Source organism: Protomyctophum bolini (genome assembly GCF_963924005.1).
Source record: "Protomyctophum bolini genome assembly, chromosome: 7".
Lineage (NCBI taxonomy): Eukaryota > Metazoa > Chordata > Actinopteri > Myctophiformes > Myctophidae > Protomyctophum > Protomyctophum bolini.
The window spans coordinates 9,242,264-9,264,639 of NC_137868.1; the positions used below are offsets into that span (position 1 = coordinate 9,242,264).

At 44.6% G+C, this 22,376-nt stretch overlaps 1 protein-coding gene across 12 annotated transcripts in view; it reads left to right on the forward strand.

The window, feature by feature from the left end:
- Window positions 1-22,376, forward strand: part of plecb (plectin b) — a 114,555-nt gene that overhangs the window by 29,120 nt on the left and 63,059 nt on the right. For 2 of the 12 annotated variants that reach the window (XM_080768885.1, XM_080768886.1), the window contains exon 1: window positions 960-1,026. The exons of 2 other annotated variants lie outside the window; for them this stretch is intronic. In XM_080768885.1, the coding sequence (XP_080625011.1) occupies window positions 975-1,026 (52 nt within the window). In that variant the 5' untranslated portion in view covers window positions 960-974. Of the gene's footprint in view, window positions 1-959; window positions 1,027-9,138; window positions 12,873-18,256; window positions 18,396-20,384; window positions 20,693-22,376 lie in introns of those variants that run through there. 8 more of the 12 variants (XM_080768884.1, XM_080768891.1, XM_080768892.1 and 5 more) reach the window with 5 other exon arrangements.

The following is a 22,376-nucleotide window of genomic DNA, read 5'->3' on the forward strand; positions in this document are numbered from 1 at the left end:
TAACTTTAGAGCCACGCAAGACAGAATAAGTGTAGGAGTGAGCCATATTTAAATGAACAACCTAAACACTTATTCAATCAGCAGACTGACAGCTGATACAGCTGGGTGTCCTGTGTCCTGCACGCGATGCTTCATTAGAAAATGTTTCATTTTATTTTTCATTAGGCTCTTAAAATAATGCTGATCCCTCTGAGTTTTTTAGAGTCACACAGAAAGAATTTGCTACGTGAGCATGTGTTTAATAAGTCGGTTTACTCTTCTGTTCTCCATTGGTTCTTTCTTTACCCTTCCAAGACTGAAGGGGTTTTTAACGGTTTGGAAAAGGCCTAATTGCGCTCCATAAAACATGGTATAAGTATGCAAGAGACACACTCCTGGACTCCTGGGTTGTTCTTGGACACAGTGCTGGTGCCTTTTGCTATTAGCTCAGGTGGCCAAAGTTCGTCATTGCCTTTTGTCTCTCTCCCTTTAGTTCTCTTAGCCTCTCTTTTGCAATGTCCACCCATCGTCTTAATGACTTTGGGGGTGAGATTTGCAGGCATTCTCGGACAAGGCAGCCACTGTGCAAGCAACGCCAGTTAGTAGTGCTGGAACAAGACGTGGGTGCTATTCGATGTACTGTATGGGATATTGGCAGGAGAGGAGGGGCAGCAAAGGGGATGTTTTCTCGCCTTGGATTTATGGCATCAATGTACTGTAGCTTTGTATTTATGGACTGGAAGATGAAAAGAATCCCTTGTTCCTCTGTAACCATCTCCCTCCGACTCTGAATGTGCCCCTTCAGTCCCACCATTCTGTCTTCCTGCCCCGTCTTGCATGCCATGAGGCTCCACCGGGCGGCCAGTGGGGTTCACATGGGCGAAAACAAGGAGTAGCTCAGTGTGGTTCACAGACAGGGTGGTGGAAACGGGTCCGAGCGGCTGTTATTAGCTGGACGGAAACGCCTTTTCACCATCATGTTAGATCAGAGCAGCATGGACGTAGGAGACCCCCTTGGAGACCGCTTCTGGAGGAGCTATAAGAAAGGTACGACCACCGACACTGTTCACTTAGTGCTTGAGAAGGTCAGGTATGGGAAAGGAATAAGGTGAGGAAGCAGTACAATGATTCTCCCATTGGTCGGTTTAGAGAGGCTTATGTCATAATTAAGGGGTGTGGTCATGATGACTCCACTCATCGTTCCTGTCAGTCATGTTGTATCGTGAGCTGTTGCTCTCACAGGGTTTTTATATCTTATCTGTTTTATTTAACATTTGTATTTGACTACCGTAAGTGTTTTATATCATTTGTATGACGAGGCGGATGGGGTTTCTGGTGGCTCAGTCAGTTCTTTGTGGACCATTATGATCGGTGTGTGTGCACTGTGCAAGGACCCGGGTTTGAATCCGACCTCTGACTTGTTGCACAGTCTCTCCTCTCTCTTTGCCTTGATTTACTGTCTGTAGTCTACACTGACCTATCTAAAATAAAGCATAACATGGCAAAACTAAAAGAAATATGTAAATCTGTATGTAATAGGGATGTCGGGTTGATGCATCCATGGCATATGGCTATACTTAACCCTTTTCTTAATAGCATGGCTCTGCAAGAGGCTAGCCTAGCCACCTATGAGAGGGTCTGTTTGTCTGTGTTGTGTGTGTGGCTGTCCGGAGCTAATCTTGTAAATCGCTCGCCAGCTCAGTGCCAAACTTTGTATCCATGCTGCCATTAGGCCACAGTAGTACCTACACACCTTTCTTTCACATTGTTTCATCCTTTTTTGCAATATTTAACTTAAATTTCATAATGGAAGTCAACGGGGCTATGATCTAAATATTGGATGAATATTGGTCATACATCATAGACGACTGACGTCATACTGTGTAGGTGACTTATTTCACAGGCTGTTCTCTCATTGAAGTCGGAGATCTGCAATAGTCTAATGTATGTGGTTCTCAAGATCCACATAGAAGCTAGTTTTATAGCTTTGTATACTTTCTTTATCCCAATAGATGTACGCATGTAAATCCTGCATGATCCCTCGTTTCTGCGTAGCTGAGCGTGGACTTATGATTCATACTTTGTTCCGTGTTGGCGTCGTGTGCCGATAATAGCCGATCTACAAGCTCACGGCGCACCACGCCTGGCTGCGTTGTGAGCTTTTAGATCGGCTATTTTCGGCACGCGGCACTGACGCGCAACGAAGTAACAAGCAATAGAGCTCTCACGGAGCTTGGAACACAGGAGACGAGGGCTGTTTCAAATCTGTGCACATCGCACTGCTGGAACTCGTTTACTGCACACAAAGACTTTTTGTTCTCCTTCACTTGTTGTTTATATAATTTACCACCAAATATCTGAAATCCGATACCTGTTGTTTTTTTCCATGTCACAAATGGTAAAGTGATAGTGGTCTTTTGAACGTGTGGCACCACTGAAGTTACAGTACAGCATTTACCCCACAAGGCCACATTGAGTATGGATACCAATCTAATTAAAGTTTGGCCTACAGTAGCCCTATTGTGGCTGGAAGTGAGTTTCCACTGGGCTGGTCATTGGAGCTGTAGGGGGCGTAGCTTAGTTGGTCACCATATACCCAACACCTGACAACGTGTTGGACTGAGAGAGAGACAGGAGTGGTGGCAGGGACGGGGGGGAAGGGTGGTCAGTTTATGGAGGGGCAAGGGTTAAGGATGAGAGAAACTTGGCAGCGTTTTTGGGTGCCAAAGATTATTTTTGGAAGACAAGGGGGGGCATAATCTGTGACTACAACTTCTTTCCACTCTGGAAAAGGAGAAGTCAAAGTGATCCGTGACTTGCAGAGTTTGGAATATATAAGCGAGGCATGTCGTTTTTATTTTACCTCAAGCACATGTGTACTGTATGCCTGTGTATGCCAATTTTCCACTTTTAGGTAAAAGAAAAGAAAAATAGGACTGCAGAGAACTTTTGTAGGCATCTTTCGTCAGCTCCCGTTGCGTAGACTGGGAATATAGCTCCACAAGCTCTCTATTATGTAACAGCCAAACTTAAGTGTTGCATGAATCTGAACATATTTATGAGCTACATCTGGAAACGGAGTTAGTTGGCTTAGGTAAGAGAACAGCTCTTAGTGGTCTCCGATTGAATTTCAGCACAGAACTGATTGTACGAATTGTTGCTGTTGAGTGCACCATTTATCTCTATTGTTGGTATAAGTGGTTAACTGACACAATATAGAAATGACAAAAATGAACCACTACAAATTGCAACTTTATTTTTTTATTAAGATGGCAGATTCTTTTACAAGATGTTCTGGTGTTGTGAAAGACATTCCCCTGGTCAATAAACCAATTTGCATGTTGGAGAGAATGATCAACATGCTTCACTATAGCTCTGAGGCCCCACTGAGCATGTAAGCAATGCATGCAAGCCAATACAAGCACACCAATTCACTTCAATTCATCCATGTTTTATCTCACCAGCAGATCATCTCAAATTAGTTCCCAGACAGTGCAAGCGGGTTAATCCCTGCTGTTTCATCTTGCATTTCAAAGGCCTACTCCCACGGCCTTGCAGTGTGCTAATTCTAAAGTCACGACTGATTGTCATGCCAACATCCAGATATTATTTCAAGGTGACCTCAGGAAGAGGCTGACGACGAGCTATGTGGCATCGATGAAGACACTTCGTGCCATCGTCTTTCAATTACTGCTCACTGTGCTCAGTGTTTAGGAAGCTAATGCAAAATGTTGCAATGAATCACCTTTAACCTTTTTACCCTCTGCTAAAGCCCACCAGTCCGTTTCATATTTCAGTCGGTTAGTTGAAAGGTATAGGTTAAAAGGTTCTTTTGAAAGAACACCGGGGTCCCGTGTGTCAGGTTGCTTTAATCATTCCACACACGCCAAGTACAGAGAGAGGGTCAGTGGACAGTAGTAGTATACTAGTGTCCCAAAATATTAGAAATGCTACTATACTGTGTCTCCTGTACCGTAGATGCAATTATTTGCTTGAATTTGTATGCCCCTGTTGACAGTTGTCCATCTCTCCGTCCATCCCAAACGCAGTAATGCAGTATCTCAGGAACGCCCTAGAGGGAATTCCAAGACATTTGGCAGCAAACGTCCACTTTGACCTAGAAGTAGTAGATGGCCAAAGGTCAAGGTCAATGTAACCTCACAAAACACGTTTGTATATAGTCCTTCAGTCTTCAGAGTCTGAACAGCCAGTAACGGGTCCATTAGTATTTTTTCTTTCATCTTGTTATATTGTATTGTTTTAAAAAACAATACAATATAACAAGATGGAAGAAAAAAAACATGACGCAACAAACATTACACAATCTTTAGACATATTTTACACAGAAGCAGAAACAAAACAACTATATTGTATTGTTGTGTCTCTGAGGAACATGTCCACCAACATGTACCTGTATGATGAATGATAAATAAATCCCTCGTGATTCTGGCACAACCACGATGCAGTATATCTATATAATTATTTCCAGTTGCTTCTGTTTATTTAGAAAACTCCAGTGCCTCGTCTGTATTGGCCGAGGGAGGGGAGGGAGTCCATTTTGAAGCCCTCCTTCAAACAGAGCTGCCAACTGTAGCTATTGTAAATCTTGCTTGTCAGACGGACCACTCCACTTCTAATTCCAAGACATCATCAGTGCACAGTAAAAGTCCAGCGTTAATTTAACGCAGGAAGTGTAAAAAGGGAACGCTAGCCATGGCAGGACCATTTTAAAACGTTTATTAAATGTATTAAATTAACAATCTGGATTTTACCGTGTACTGTTCGCTCATGAAACTGATGGGTCAGATCACAGTGGCAATGTCTGATCGGTAGTTTTATTCTTTTTTGGCAAACCATATTTTCTATACTGTAGTGTCTATGGTATATTGAGCTCGCTGGTATGTTTCAGCTTCAATTAAATTCTGAAGAGGACCGGTTCATGTGGATTCATACAATAAATAGCCTGTAGGAAATGTTCTGCTGACCTTTGCTTTCTCTGAACTGGGCCGTAGTGACTCAGGTCTGGTATCAGAGTGGAAGACACGTGTGGTGGAGCGTTAAGCCCACAGAGGACATAGCCTTTACGTTGGGCCGCTAGCCAAGCCCCCACAGTCGGTGCTGACGGATCTATTTTGGGAGAAGCATAAGTGCACTCTTACTAGGCATAATATCTATTGGGAGTGGGACCACGTTTCCCTTATGATTATATTTGTAATCGTCTGTCTCAATCATATTGCCACACATCATACTTCCATTTGTGGGCGCATGCTGCCTCTGAGTCATATTTGTGGTCTGTTTAGACAGTTATGTCCTATCGTATAGAGCAGGGGTTTTCAACTGATTGTGAACGAGGGACCACCTGCACCCTGACTTAGAATCAACCTGGGGACCACTGTTGTGTTGGGTGGGGCTATGGGCTAAGATTAGTGCTTTTGTAACCCTTGCTATGCATCCCATGTGTATTGAATGTCTACAACTTGTCCGTAAATACATGGACGGTCATCATATATAGGTTACCAGGTCATTCAGTTCAAAAAATCAACACATCCTATACATTACTAAATGAATGGTCAGTCAGGGACAACATGCAATACTTCCACGGACCACCAGTGGTCCACGGACCACCTGTTGAAAACCCCTGGTATAGAGCGTGCAACACCCACCCTCCTCTTTGCATCTATTTTTGACCAATCACTCAGCAGATAATGGCAATCAAATTACGCGAGCGTGGTATAAGAAGGCATAAGCACAGCCACAGTCATGGTAATGTGATAGGGACTGCGATAGTTGTTAGGGTACAATTTGCATTTGAAAGATGCTCTTATCCAGAAGTAGAGTGCAAAAAAACCAAATTCGACACACACACACACACACACACACACACACACACACACACACACACACACACACACACACACACCACATTCATATTAAAAATGTGAATAAGTTATACCAACATAGTGTATATCTGCATAATATAACTAGTCAAAGTAGGTCAGCACTGACAATTGACTGGGCTCTGGGCCAGTGTAAGGCCCATGTACACACATATCAGACGAACATGCTCTGTGCCGTCCGTGTTTCATGGCGGCCTCAATGCTTTTCCAATGGAAAGTCATATGGTTTGACCAAACAGTTGTGTTTGATGGGGGGAGGGAGGCAATGAAACACAAGTGTTTGGTCAAACCACGTGACTTTCCATTGGAAAAGCATTGAGGCGCAGAGCATGTTCGTCTGATATGTGTGTACAGGGCCTACACCCCCAACTTCACTGAGCTCTTTGTGGACAAACGGTCAACGGTGCATGAGTTTTGAAAAATGGCTGCCTTTTTCTTTTCACTTGGTTGGCTTCATTTGCATATGCTCTTCACTTTCCTCCTTCATAGTGAATTTAATTAAGATAAGTTAAGATAAGATTAGATAGGCTTTATTGTTCCGAGGGGAACTTTGCCATGGACACATACAGTATCTGCTGTTACAAATACAATGACAACATACAGTTGAGTGCATATACATTCAGTACATACAGATAAAATCCAGTACAAACACGGACTGCCAACAAATTGCACACTGCCCATGAATGACACTTTTCTTGTTCTGTGGTAACCCATTGTTACCTACACACTGTTAATCCATTGTGTAATCAATGCCATCTTACTTATTCACGCAAGCTCTTTCCCAATCCAAAGTACTCATACTGTATACACGCACACAGAAATACCAGTTTGACAGTTCTACAACCACTCTATGATAGGCCTTGGCATGCCATAAAATATTTCTTTCAAGGCACTTAAGGATGTACGGTACGGGACTTTTGAGAATGTTTCCGCAATCACAGGGTTCTTGTGAAAGAAATGGCATCTCTCAGTAGGGACATATACAATGTTCATAAATCTTCACATACCCTTCCGGCTATAACAGTCAGGATAATTATAGGACACACTACTAGCGTGAGGGACATCGCATGGTACATCTGGTGTAGGTGGAGCAATTAATGGTAGAAACCTCTGCGAGCGCCTCCTAATCTAAATAATTGTTCATCAGACGCAAATTCGTGCTGTGAGAAAGGAGTGTTTCTCATAACAGTCTCAGTAAACATATACGTAAAGTTTATAACCGGCCAGCTGGGAAGTTTCATACAAACCCTGTTGGTTAGAAAGCATGTATTTAAGGTTGAAGTTTGACAGTTCTTTATTGTTGCGTTTTGTGTACGGGTCGGGTACATAAGAGTGAAATTACATGTTGACTCCTAGGACAGCAGCAAAGTAACACGATTTACGGAAAACATGAGAAACAAAAACAAGCAGCTATACATTATATAATACACTATGCCAGTGTGAGATTATGAGAGCATTATGCAACTCTAAAAAGACCGTTATACTTTTACTGTAATTACATGCTGTTATATTTAATATATGGCTTGCGGGTGAAAGCACCTATACTGTATTTCAAAACTATAATGCCTGCGGATTCATTTGGGCAACTTGACTGCTTGCTGACCAAAGGGGCCAACATATCCAAATAGATTAAGGTAGTTTGTTTTAGATCACCGTAGGTTTGTGGACGACCGTCTGCAGAAGTGACGGCGTCATCCAGCTGTCCAAGAGGGACACATTTATGGCCATCCGCTGCACCGCAGCAGCAGCGAAACAGGATATTTGACTCATTCAGACCTGGCTCAACTTTATATGGCTGTTGCCATGGCAATTCAAAAGAAAACACTTTCCCACCAGTGTTTGGATGTGCGTAATGGCCGTGGCGGCGATGTGGTTCCAAGCGGTGGACGTACACTATGCATCATCGGTGCTGCACGGCCACGGCCGCTTCACACACTAAAGTCCCCTGAGCTCTGAAACTGCTTCAGTTTCCACTCCGTCTGCGCTCCTGTCCCACTATCATCTCCCTGTCCCAGTACGTCTGGTTAGTGGTAGAGTCTTATACTGACAGAGAGATGAGAGCGAGACAGATGGACAGAGTGATCTAGGGGGATAGAAATATGATATCATGTTCCTTAGAGCTTGGAGAAGGTTAGCTAATGTACACCTCTTTATATAGTTGTGTGAGGTAGATTCTGGGTTCCCACTCGGCAGCTATATTGAGGTAAACTATCGTGCAGGGGAGCACGACTTTAGCACTTCTTACAGGCGATTGCATCACTTTAAACGGGAAGCATTGGTCATTCTCTATATATTTTCTTCCACCTGCCGGTTACTCATGACCCACAGAATAAACACAGATATGAATAGGCTTGAACTTGATATCACATCTATTATTGGATGCATTCTACAGGGCTGGAAATAAGCTACAGGTATCTGAATTGTTAAAAACATCATGGACACAATGTCCTTCCAACTGGAGAAAACAAAAAAGGTTGTAAAAAGGTTTGTAAAATGTGTGTGTGTGTGTATATATATATATATATATAGAGAGAGACCATTTTACAAGATCAAGGTCTTGTGTGTCTTTTCTTCAAATGTCAGACTGTGGAGCACATCATAGGCAAAATGTCAAAGCACATAGCTGTCTGACACGTTAATGCTCACACTGTGTTTAGAGGGAAAGTTGTCCAGTGATATCCAATAGGAGAGGTGCAAACTGGACACCTTGAGGTTAGTGACTTACTGTATATGAATGGCCTCGTGTGTCTCGGTGTAGGATAACACTGTCAGTGTCCGTTGAACTCAGAGAGTGCGTGTGTAGAAATGAACGTGGAAGTGTCAGTGTCTACACTACTACTACACTCTCACAGTTACCTCTCAGGACTTTGCAGTGTACATTCATACGAAATAGGTGTGTCTCTCTTTCATCACTAATCTCCCAGTAGAACAACCCAGCCTTTAAGAGAGAGAGAGTGTGTGTGTGTGTGTGTGTGTGTGTGTGTGTGTGTGTGTGTGTGTGTGTGTGTGTGTGTGTGTGTGTGTGTGTGTGTGTGTGTGTGTGTGTGTGCGCCTGTGTGCGTGTGTCTGGCAAGGGGGGGCGTGTGCTTGCCTGACATGGTATGTGTGTGTAAAAGTGAGGTGGGCGTCTCCGTAAAAGTCATGAGCACTACAGAACGTGCGTGACCATTCTCCATAGGTGTGCTACTCCATTCATTTGACTCTGCTGTCATTCTTTCTGTCCAGCATATCGCTACAGCGTGTCTGCTTTTTTACAAAGATTTGTATATTCCTTTTCCTCCTCGCTGTCATTAGTTTCATTTTATAAGAAGGGCTCATTTTTCCATGCCAGCTTCTCTCCAGCATTAGAAGAGAAGGAAGGTAGGAGGAGCTGTACAGAGTGTGTGGCGCTCTCTCTCTCTCTCTCTCTCTCTTTCTATTTCTCTCTCACTCCCTCAGTTGCACACTCTCTCTCTCTCTTTCATTCTGTCATTGCCGTCTCGGCAGCACGGAGCCTGTTCACTTAGAACAGCACATTCTGAACTTTGTTTAGAAGTCTTCCCGCTGAGGAATATTATTTTTCTTCACCGGGGAATCGAGGAGAACAAGAAGAAGCTGAAGAAGAAGTAACGTGAAGAGAGAGAAAAAATACAAGGATTTATTAATAGTTTTTCTTTTTTTAATAACAGTTGAAAAGCACGTGGCAGCTGGTTTTGCCACTGGACCATTACACAGTCCAAGGAGTGAGATCATCCAGTTATTACTCTGGTGTCTGGTTCTTTACCGTTAGTCATAGTTTTTGAGGAGACAAACAGTCCTTGAGCACAATGGTGGCTGGAATGGTGATGCCCCTTAGGGAGCTCAGGTCCATCTATGAGCTGCTGTTTCGTGATGGTGTCATGGTGGCCAAGAAGGACAAGAGGCCTCAGACCATGCACCCTGAAATACCAGGTGTGCGCAACCTGCAGGTGATTCGTTCCATGGGTTCCCTCCTGTCTAAAGGCTACGTGAAGGAGACGTTTGCCTGGAGGCATCACTACTGGTACCTCACCAACGAGGGCATTGTTTACCTGCGCGACTACCTCCGCCTGCCTCCCGAGATCGTCCCCGCCTCCCTGCAGAGGGTCAGGAGGCCAGCGGCCACCCTGGCGATCGCCCACCGGGCCGCGGGGGTCCAAACCGTTCAAGGTCCAACCTCTTATGTTCCCAAACCAGGGGGCAAAGCGGGGGAAGAGAGCCACGAGGCATTTACTGAGCGCCAAGGATATCGCCACAAAAGGACGGGCGACGGAGAAGAAGAGGGCTACTCTCCGCGGACCCCCAGGTTCAGGGGTCGTCAACTTTCTGCCGAGCCCGTCAGACCAAAAGCATCGTGGGAAATGGGGGACCAGGCTCAGCCTCTACCCAGGAAGGGGAGGGGCTTCCGCAGTGAAACGGCAGTGATGGAGGTGAGGAAAACTCCTGAAGTCCAAAGGGAAAACGCTCAGGTGATCCAAGTTCAGAAAACAGCCTCAGCACAGGAAGTTTCGCAGACAAAGGCAGCAATGTTAATACCTGTGGCTGCAGTGGCTGCAGGTGCTGCAGCATCAAGGCTTTCTGATTTCCCTTCTATCAAAGCCAACAAGGAGAGGCCCAAGAAAACTGGGAAAGAGGCTCCCATGCAGCCAGAGACTGCTGCCATTAAACAGGTTATCTCAGCAGTGCCTGTTGAAGAGGTCAAAGATGAGAAGATGAATGGGGAGGTGTCAGAGGAACCCATTAAAGCAGACGTGATGGCTCCAGCTGAACATCAAATTGCTAAAGAGCAGCCTCAAAAGGCTATAAGTGGCGTTACTCAAGAAATCCCCAAATCCCCAGTTGAAACTGCCACAATCAAATCCGTCACCGCAACACCCCCCACTGTGCAGCTGAAGGTACAAGAGACCAAGGAGGAGGTGAAAGTCCCCGCAAAAGCATCTTTTAAAAAAATCGACCGAGAGGAGGCTAAGAAAACTGCCAAAGTTTCTGTCACTCTGGGGACCTCCGCTCTCCCCAATGAAACTGACATTAGCAAGCCAGCACTATCTGCTGATGTAGTCCTGGTGGAGAATAGCATTGAAGTTACGCTGACTCAAGAGCCTCTTGATGTTAAAAACTTCGAACCCGCTGAAGTGCCCAAAGTTGCTACGGTGACCGTCGCCGAGGAGGCCCCGAAAGTGGCTGTCGTTACAGCCATTACAACGACGACTACCTGCATATCGGCACCCAAAGCTCCTGTTGAACAGTGCAACAGTGTCACAGAGGACACTGCAGAGATACACACACTGTCAGACCTGAGTACTAGTGTTACAATGACCTCACAGGTCATGAAAGCTGAAGAAATAATACCAGTGTCTGTGGAGAGCTCCAAATCTGCAGTAGATGACGCTGTGTTATTGCATAATGAGCCCTCTGCACCCCAGCACAATGTTAACATCATCACCACAGAAAGGGTTGTGGAAATAAATACAGTGATGGAGGGGGGCTCTAAATCTAAAAAGAAGAAGAAGAAATCTAAAGACAAGGCCCTTGATGAGGTGACACAAGATGCAACCAAGTCTCCACCACTAATTTCCCCACAAACATCACATGCATCTGCCACCATAATGCCTCTACAAGACAAAATGTGTGAGGTTAAACCAGTTGAAATAGAGATAACACAGAAAGTGGCTGATCAGGTTGTGCATCAGAGCAATGCTAAATTAGGACCAGCTCATTCAGATCAACTCTCTGCAGTGCCCCCGGTGGAGGTTACAGTCACTGCACCGATGGCAGAGAATGTTGAAGTGACCAGTGTACACAAAGTAACACAGGGACCAATATTAAGCTCAACTGATGAGGTCACTGACTCTAAGCTGACCTCAGTGACCCACATAGAGACTGTGAAATTTGAGCAGGTCACAACATTAACTCAGGTGAGAGTAATGACCATGCAAAAGACGGTCAAAGTGGAGCTCACACAAGAAAGCTCCGAACCTGCAGAGAAAGTCTCTGCACAGCCAATAGAGTCGCAGGAACCTGCAGGTGAGCCTGAGGCTAATTCTCCAGCAAACATAAACATAGCTGTGGAAGAATCCTCAGAGGCAGAGGAGAAGAGGGAAAATCAAGCTCCAGCTCAAGTCTCAGAGACAATAATTACTGAGACTGTCTCCCCACCTGCCACAGAGCCACTAACATTCACAGAGGTGATATCAGTGCCTAAGGCCGCAATAAAACAGGGTCCTGTCAAGGGCCCTGAGCCAGCAGTGACGGATGGACCCAAAAAGATCTCTGCTGAAGGAATGTGCAGCGAGGAAATCACACAGGCAGCAGCTGCTCTGACTGAGGCCCAGGCAGACAAAGGGGAGGAGGAGCCAGCCCTGCTCTCAGAGAAAATCAAGCGGGAGGGCCAGAAAGAGAAAACATCCTCCTCCGCGAGGGAAGAACCCGCAGCCAGAGAATTAGAATTAGCGTCAGCAGCAGCAGAGGCAGTAGGAGCCGAGCAACAGGACAGCCCCCTCACCGAACAAGGGGAGACTCCCATAGTTGTACAACAGTCGGCCACTCAGGCAGCCCAGCGCAGCACAGAGCAGAGGGAGAAGAGACTCTCCGTGACTGAGGCCTTGGAGCAGGAGGAAGACAGGAAGAAGTATCAGGACACACCCTCTGTCAGTGCCACACCTGCAGCCGCCCAGCCACACCTGGGGGACACCTGTCAGCCCGTAGACCCTGACATTGACGAGGCAGCCATGAGGAGGAAGATTGTAGTGGTCGAGGAGATAATTGAGGTGAGGAAAATCGCCAGTCCTGAGGAGGATGGGGGTCAGTCGCCACCTTCACCGGTGAAAACCGATGAGGAGGGAGAGGAGCTGGACCTGGATGTCCTTGAAGCGCTGGCTATCGAGCGGGCGCTGCTGGCAGGGGCAGCAGCATGCGGCATACAAGGAGCCTCACCTGACGAAGAGTGGGACCACTCGCTGGAAGACCCAGAGGACAAGACCTGGCCTAACTTCATAGAAGGTAAATGACTTTACTTCCTGTCCTGCTTGCTGCATGTGATGTCACTGCTGTTGGTCGGGTTTACGCCCCTTCTTTGAAGTGTGAGAGGTTTGTGTGTATGGGGGGTGAGTTGTATGCTTAGTGGGTTTTATAGCCTGGCACCTCTATTTTAGCTGTAATTGTTTTGACTTCAAACCATTATCTGCATGGGATGATTTGATATATACAGTAGTTATTGAAGTTACATATCACAGAGCCCATCCTTAATTAACAGTGTAGTGTATTTTTTGATGTGGGCTGGGTGAGAGTTTCTCTTTGGGAAAAGTTTCAGTGAGATGAGAGTCAGTTTAGATACGGCTGTATAATTCCAACATATATACGTGAATTTACTGGTGGTATTGGTGTCACTGTGATACTAGGGAAGTTGCTCACGCCCTAGTGTAGAATGCCAGATGCTATGCATTTCTACAAAGGCAACAAGACTGAGATTCCTCTTATAGACAACCACAGGTGAAAAGTACAGTATGTTGATGTTATCCACAAATAGCATCATGGTGGTAAACAAAACATGCCAACACTCATCCTTCATTATCCCTCAGCACATTGATGTGCTTTTAGTGGCAATCATCTCTTAATTAGGAATTTATACTTCCAAAATCACTTTTAACAAAGTTAAGACAACATTCTAGCCATTAACTCAGCTTTTATCTCTCTCTCTCAGTCACAGCAGTAGTCTCAAGAGGTAATTGTGTTTATATTAATTGAGCATTCTGAGCTCTCTCACAGACAGCAGCATGTCTCAAGAGGCATCTTTTGTCTGTTTGCCAGCTGAGATGATCCAGACATTCAGTAATTCCAACAAGGTGGAGCTGTGCGAAGCGTGCAGCCTCGCCTGGTCCCTGCAGAGATAGACTGGCGTGCTGGAGACGAGGGGAGAATCAATGACAGAAGGGGGGTGTGGTGCTTTGCTTTTGGGAGCCTTTCTCCACTTTGCTCCATTAAGCCTGTGTTCTTGGCACAATGAGTATGTTCCTGGCTTTCTACCCTCTCTTGGGTAAGATAAGACTGGTCTGAAGAATGGCCCGGGTGCCCCCTCGCATGTTACGCAATGTTATCGTTAGGATGTGGGGGTTGTGTGGATGATATATTATCGTAACCTGCCACGGCGGCCTGCAGTGCATTTTACACTCCTCTCCCCCGGATTGGAGAACCGACAGGAATGTCCAGAAAATGCTTCTGGTGCACACCAACATGTCAGAGTTAATTTAACTCTGTGTAAAAATGTATCCGTGATGTTGACTATTTTACTGTGTGTATTGGCTGAAATGAAAGTACAAATCCCTGGGTTTCACTTCTGTCACACACACACTGCACAGGGTGAATCAAATTGACACTCTGAATCACTGTCTTATGACTGGACTCGAGTCCTTTAATAAACTTCCTGCTAAATAATTTGGAATTTGGATTTTTGCATTCTTGTACAGAGTGGATAGAGAGCACCGCACATGGGCGTTGCCTGTTGTGGGTGTGAGCAAGAAGAGAGTCTCGAAGTGGGAACAGTTTGCTCATAGTTCCCTGGGTGTGTTTGTTTGGTTCCACACGTGATAGTTCTGCAGGTCTGGATCTAATTAGCTCCCTTGTTTGTGGATCAATTTTCAGTGTTAGTCATCAGGAAAGAAGTTATTCATTCTGATGTTAGATATATGGTATTAAAGCCACAGAAACAGCCAGCACAGGCACAGCTTATCATAAGATACAACTCATCTTGTATACATTAACTTAAGGCCTAATAATTTAGGCCATCATTAATATGTAATGATCACATTCTAATTGCATCCACAACAAAGAATCATAAAATACAGTGGCCAGTGTGTCTCTAGATGAAGACACCACTTTAATCTAAACTCACATATATATACAGCTGCAGTACCATCACAACAGATGACCACTCCACACTATTTTAACTAACTCACTGCTGACACCTACTGTCTGCTATCAGTCATTGTCAGCCAGCTTTGATAACCATCTGTACAGACAAGATTTACCATACTGGATTCCTGAAATTCCTATCAACACTTCATATTTCTGTAGCCTTAATGTGCTGTAGCTGTGTTTTATGATGTTGTCAATCAAATATATATATATATATATATATATATATATATATATATATATATATATATATATATATATATATATATATATATATATATATATATATTGTTTATACAAAATCATATTCAAGATAAGCTTTTTTTTAGTACAGAGACCTAAGTCACTAGGGTATCCATGGTATGTTGGCTAATTGAATAGCTGTCACCAGAATCAGCCACACCCAAGGACCGCGCTTTGGTGGTTTAAATGAGGCATCTATCAGTAATAGCCATGTGGATACCAGGTGCATTTTGGTCAAGCTGGTCACATTAACTGGTGTCTTTATCTGGAAACATTGCTTCTAAGCTCCTTTTCCAGAAAACAAGTGTCTCCCAAGTGTGAGATTCCAAGGACACGCTCAAACCACTTTGTCGGAGACGTTTACTGTACCAATGGACAAAGGGCGCCTGTGGCATTGTGTCACTGACATTTGATTACTGATGAATGAAGCGGGCTGTGCGCGCCCTCAAACAAAAGCAGACAAGCAGTACAACAAGTAGAGTTTGTAATGAGCCCGAGGCGGCATTTAAAGTCTACCCACCACACATCATGGCACCAGGGGCTATTAGAGCAAGTCATATCCCAGACATGCCATTTAGTCTGTATTTCCATCTCTGAAAGTATGCCCAGTGCATTTTTGTGTAATTCATCAAATGCTAGCTATACTCTCCAGCGTGGTCCCTTTCATTACAGAAGAACATGATTGTTTCTTTTCTGGTTGCCGTGACTCACCCCAGACCAATCTCAAATCCTAAATTACGAGCCTGACCTTTCCAAGGTGGAAAAAAAACAACCAGGGGACGGAGTCCTGTTAGACGTGTGCCCTCTTATCTATCAATAGCCTGTGTTGTGGCTCAGCAGATAGCCGCCGTTGCTGTGTGGGGCTGGCAATCTAGCCACTGTTTTGCTCAAAACATAGTTAACCAGTCTAGCTGCTTAGGCCTATCTCTTACTGCTGACCCTACTATACCTTTGAAATACCATCTAAAGTTCTACTGGACGCATCATGAGATGATATTTCAGGATAGAGGAATAGAGAAATTGAATGTAGAGAAACTAACTAGCATAGATTAGCCTGGATAAATAGCTACAGTACATAGCATAATGTATACCGTAGTATAGTGTATTATTAACTCTGACAGTGTAAAATGGACACAAATTGACTCATTTGTACACTTCCAGAGAAAAATATCTTCCCGTGTACACAGTGTACGGGGCCCTAGCTGTGTATAATTCTCCAGAGTGTTAACTGGCACTTTGTATTGCCTCTCGCTGGCATCCACAGAGGAAAAAGGCTGCTGCAAGCAGCTTTCATTGCCGTCCAGTAGAATCTAATGAGCTCTGGCTGGCCAGCGCCAGAGAATGTGTGGGTAAACTGCTGTAGCTAATAGAACCATCTGCTGCCCACTGTAGGCACAACGCACAGATCGATAACATATGGCTTATATTGAGGATTTGGCCACGAGTGATTGGGATGTTAGTAATTTCCCATGGTGCATTTCTAATGTCGGTCCTAACTCCTATGTCAACACAACGCAGAGGCTTTGTGGTTTGACTAATAAAAGTTGCATGCTGGAAGATTGTTTAGCTTTGTGAGCTTTATATAAGTGGAAACACGCAAACGTGTGCACGTACATATACTGTGACGCACACACTCCCGCCCTCCCACCGACGTCTTCCACACATGTTAGAGATTCTGCAGTGTGTTTATACTTATTTCAAAGCTCAACCTATAGCGTTTGACTTTTACCACGACCCTCCAGTGTCATGTCTTTCCTCGGGAGATGTATAACACACTGTCTGCCAGTTCATGATCGATTATTAACGGGAGCAGGACCTCAGGAAGATTTACTGTATATCATAACCACTCCCATATTAGGAGCCTAGGTTAGGTTTCTGTGGCATAAGTGAGCCCATGAGGAATCTCTTTCACAGGGCTCAAGTTTAGAATACCTTATGGGCTATAAGGGCAAACATGAAAGATGAATGGATTGTGGCAGTAGGTCATGGGTTCATGCAGACATGTGAGTATGCCAGCCGTGAGTGTATGCCATGGCATGAACCTCTCGGTCATTGTATGCCTGCGCTGCACATCCCAATGCTCATACTCTTTTTTTTAAGATATTATTTTGCGGCTTACGCCTTTTATTGGTTTTTGAAGGGACAGACAGTAGGCTGACAGGAAACGGGAGAGAAATGGGGGGATGGCCGTGTTGGGCTCGGGAGTCGAACCCGCGGCACACTGCGACTGGATTACCAGTCGGGTGCCCAGACGGTTACGCCACCGCCTGGGCCACATTTCATACCTGGTCAGGAGAAGCTACTAGGGCCAGCTGTTCTCCTCCAGAAACTGAAAAAACATACTTAACATTACAGTGAAATGGCATGTACTGTATTGTCTGTCAACACTGCAATTTACAGTGCAATTTACAGGTCGAACGTGCTATTGTTAGAATATGTAGTCCATTAGCGGGCTCCCAAAAGCGGGGATGAGCATTAAGGGAGGTCTGGGCCTCACACCCAGCTAAAACATCCTCTGCCCATCTATCATTCACTACACAACAGGAGTTCCACTACTGACATCCAATCCAACCAGGTCAAATTGTGCATTTCTTTCTTCGTGCTGAAAGATTACAGTTCATTCATTATTCCTTATTACTTATTCATTATCTCCTTCCTCTGTTGCTATCATTTGTTTCCGTTTCGATTCAGTTCCAACGTTTTTCCCCTAATGACATCCGATTCACAATCTCAGACACAAACGCGTAAGCTATGTACCGTATGGCACCAATGTGCTTTCTGGCACAGCAGGATTTAGGTGATGAATCTATTGTAAGTATGTGCTGACAGTATGACTCTGCCATATGGTCATCATGCTCTATCTCACTCTATGGAGTCTCAGATGGTGTCGGATCAGTGTCTCGGCCAGGTGGAGACCTGTGACTTAATTTCACAGAATATGTCCCAACGTCATCGCTCATAACGAGGGGGGAGAGTTTGCCTACGTTTCCCTGGGAATCTCCAGGGACGACGTGCAGCCAAGTGGCCGCCAGTGAGCTTCCATCAGTTGCTAAGTCTGACACTGTGTGATCATCTGGTGGATATTTATAACTTGCATGTAGCTCCAGCCCTCTCCCCCGGACCACACTCCCCTCTCAGCCCCCGGGACCCTGCCCCCTTGTCAGTCTGCCGCCCCTCTCTCCCCCTGCCCTAGCAAATGGTTAGGCCAGCAAAGAGTACACAAGTGACAAGAAGAGGGGCAACAGGGCAGTGGAGAGTGAGTGAGCAAACAGGAGCCTCTGCTTTTCCCTCCATTCCCCCCTCATTTCAGCTCTCTCAAACGGCCTCCTCTCTTTCTTCTTCCCGTCTTTTAAATGAAGATCATTCCTGGTAGGTTAACAAGAGTGGACTTGCCATTGTGTGTTTATCTGTGGCCCTTGGCCTGTCTGTCATTCTGGTTATCTGTTTTTAGTTTTCTTAAATTATTGCTGACGGATTGATTTTTGGCAGACACATGTGTGTGGAATGTTTTATGTGCTCATATTAAGAATATCGTTGGCTGGCTTCTTTTAAGGTTTCTTTAGCCAATGTGTTGCTAAGGCTGCTGGGCGCCGACCCTCTACCTTTAAAACGTGTCCTGCTGTCCTTCCAGTCAGACTGACATCTGATAGACATGTGCATCAACAACAAGCGGGTGTGACTTAAAGAAAGACATGTGCTTGTGTGTGTGTGTGTGTGTGTGTGTGTGTGTGTGTGTGTGTGTGTGTGTGTGTGTGTGTGTGCGTGTGCGTGCGCGTGTGATGGCTCTCTATGGTTGCCTTGGCTATTTGCGATAGCTGTAAAAGCAGGGCCACCTGTTATTGTCTCGCATAAGCAGTGGGCATCTGTGAAAGGCCTGTTTGTTGTTGTTGATGTTGCGTGGGCGTTTGGTGGGAGGCGAGAACAAACTTTATAATGTTAGGGTATCTCAGTGACACGCCACCCATGGTGTCTTGTGTTCCCCTACGGGTCCTCGGAGGAACTACAGGGGGTGCATGAGAGAATGTGGACAAATGTTATATTTACAATTACTGTTATGTTTAATGATAACACCTCCTGATCTGTAAGGGTTCAACCAAATTAAATCTAAAACGTGATTAGTAAAACTGTTACTGAAAGAAAGCAATACTTGCTGTTTTATTTTGAACATATTGACTGTATTATTTTAAACATATTGACAATTTGACATCAAAACTGGACTTAAATGTTTTGGCCAACGTTTAAAATAATGAGACTTGAGAGGCACTAATTGCTCTTTCACTCCATTTCCTTTTTAATGTTGAAAAGGATGTGTTAACATTCATTCATAGCATCATTATGCTAGTATGGGTTTTCCAAGCAAAATGTTTTTCTCGAGTAAAGGGAGTACTTGGATTGAGAAATGAGGGAAAGAGAGGGTACTGAAGCCAAAAGCACTTGTATGGCAATGTGGTCCAAGAAACTAGATGACTTTCCTATCTCTGAGATGTTAGTAGTTTTGACTTGAGATATTCATTTCAGTACATGTTGCAATCACAGTGTGATTTAATAGGAGGTAACTATCTGGGGATGAGTAAGAGATGGAATGGGAGGATTTCACCAGAGCGATGGATTTTTAACATAGTTGTTGGGGCTAGGTCAAAAACAAACAGGGCTCACCTAAGGTACAGTATGTGTGCTTGTGTGGGCTGTTTGACACATGCCAGAACACTTCATAACAATTAAGTAAAATGAAAGGTTATTATTCAACACTTTAATTTCTGTGGAAACATGTCATCTACAGTAGCTCCGACTAGTTGGACAGACTGTGAAAGTTATCAAATCCATGAGCATAAGCAGGAAGGAATATACTGTATCTTTATGTGGTAAAGATCCCCAGGAAACATGAACTATAGCTGATATGATCACATGAGTCAGAGTTACATCAAATAACTCAATAGGAAAAAGGAGGAAATGCCTTTATTTATTAAAAGGCAACTGCCAATATGTTTCGACCTCGGAAAGGTCAGAGCGAAGTGAAACAATCGAGCTGTGAACTGGAACCTCAACATTCTCTTTTCAGAAATTAAAACTTGAAAAAGAAGGAGGAGTAGTAGTGGATTCTCAGAAACGTTTTCGTTAATCCACATGAATATTTGCTGTGCCAATCATATGTGTTTGAAGAGTGCCACGTGAACACTGTGACTAGATAGGCTAATAATGAAGTCTGACAAGCCCATTGTGAGTGGAGTGTACTGTAAACACTCTGACACACTGACATTTAATCACACATACGTGACGGATACTCCTCTGTACGTTAGGCGGACAATACTGAACAATGGCTCTGCGATGAAGGTCCAGAAGAAGCAGAAAGGGAAATTCAGTAAATCAAGTAAATAGTTCCAGGGTGGAGAAAACGGGGGGGAATTCTAACGGGTCGAATGGCATGTCCTTTTTTTAAATTCCTTGCTCGTCCCCTTAGTCATACTGCCCCACCCGCCCAACCTCGCTCCCCTTTCACCCGATGCCCCCCACCCACCTGTCGTCGCAGCCAAATCTTGTCCCTTCGCTTATCAAGGGCCTAATGCCGGCAAGCCCCCCAGGACACGCGCTCCCCGCCCTGGTGGTTTTGGGGCACATAATCACCCTCATCATCGCAGTCTGGCGCTTGAGAAAAAACAACAGGCAAGGTAAGAGATGCAGGATGCATTATGGGATGAAAACTGACCTTTAGGTTCCCATGGAGAGGGAATGCAGTGGATCAACTGGAAGCTGTGTGAGCCAATATTCTCCTCCTCTCTCTCTCTCTCTCTCTCTCTCTCTCTCTGTCATCCGCCCTCTATACTGTCTGTAGTTTTGTGCTGACACATAGTATTATTATATTTTTGGTGTCTTATAACCCCTTAAGCCAGGGATGGGTCTTTGGACAAGACGTGAAAATATCCATTCATTCATTCATTCATTCATTCATGTGTTCAGACGGCTGTAATACACAGTGTACTTTTCTGGTGTGAATCATAGCAGTAAATCATGACTAAATATTGTCAATCATACATTTTGATATGTAGCATACAGTAATATACACCTACCCAGGCCACACGTCTTCATGGTTTGACATGATGATTTGATACCTCAGAGATGTACAGTAGCCAGTGAAGATACCGCCACTTGTTTCTCGTGCCAATGCGACGTACTGCCTGGTGATTAAAGCGACTGCCAAAGGGATTAGCCTCCATTACTGAGACTGCACAGTAGGCCTCCAACTTTGTCTAGCATTTGTGTGAGCTGAAAGTGACAGTCTGGTATGGCAGTCCCCCCACCCCACCCATAGCCAGTCTCTTCTGCACCTTACACACGTACCCAAACGTCCACCGACCACTTTTTGTTGCATAAAAGAGGAAGTCGAGTGCTGGTTCCCAATGTGTCTACCGTCTAGTCACATTTGCTCTGTCTTGATGTGACAGACACACATCAAGAGGTTTGTGTGATTGTGTATTTTTGAGACAGGGCGTCTATAGTGTGTGTTTAATAGGATTAAACACTGTGTGTAGGTGATGGCACAGTGCACCTGTCAGGTTGGAGACTGTCCCAGTACACCAGGACCTGCCGCACCCTGAAATGTCAGACAAAAGTTCAGAGAGAGAGATGAAGGCACAGGTGTGCCCGTCCGTTGAACAGTAACACTTTGATCTCTCTGTTATGTTTAGGTTGGATTCATGTCATGTCTGTGAGACATGAGTGCCCCGGGAAAGCAATAGGATCTCACACTGTTAATGGCTTTATTTTTAGTTTCTGTGTATGATTACATTGTTCTCTAGGCATGAAAATGCTACCAAACTTGCCTTAATAATTTACTCTGTGTTGGCTCGGTGCACAGTTCATTTCAGTTCAAGTTCAACATTCTGTCAAATCAATTAGCATTTCAAATTCAATGATAACAACAACAGAAAGTGTGGAATGAAATTCAGTGTGTTAGATTAACTATCAAAATTATCAAGAAATTAATGTCAAGTATTATGATTTATAGTAATTGGATTGAACAATCCAGACCACTGGTGAGGTCCTTTAAGACTAGTATTACACTACATTTCCTTGATATCTTGACAATAGTTGATATGTGCTCTTCCTCATGTCGAACAAGGTCTATCAGTTGTGCATCAGCTGTATCAGCTGTCCATGTTCACTGGCACTATTTCAGCACGATGACAGCCCTGTCCCCCGTCCCCTCACTACCACCTCAGCTAAAGGCGTCACGGGGAGCATCCAGATCACACGCTACGCCCTAGAGTCTAGGGGGGGTTTCACCATCTTCTCACTGTCAGAGCTTAGCACGTAGTCAGGTGTACTGTGTTCCGCTGGTGGTCCCAGAGGTGA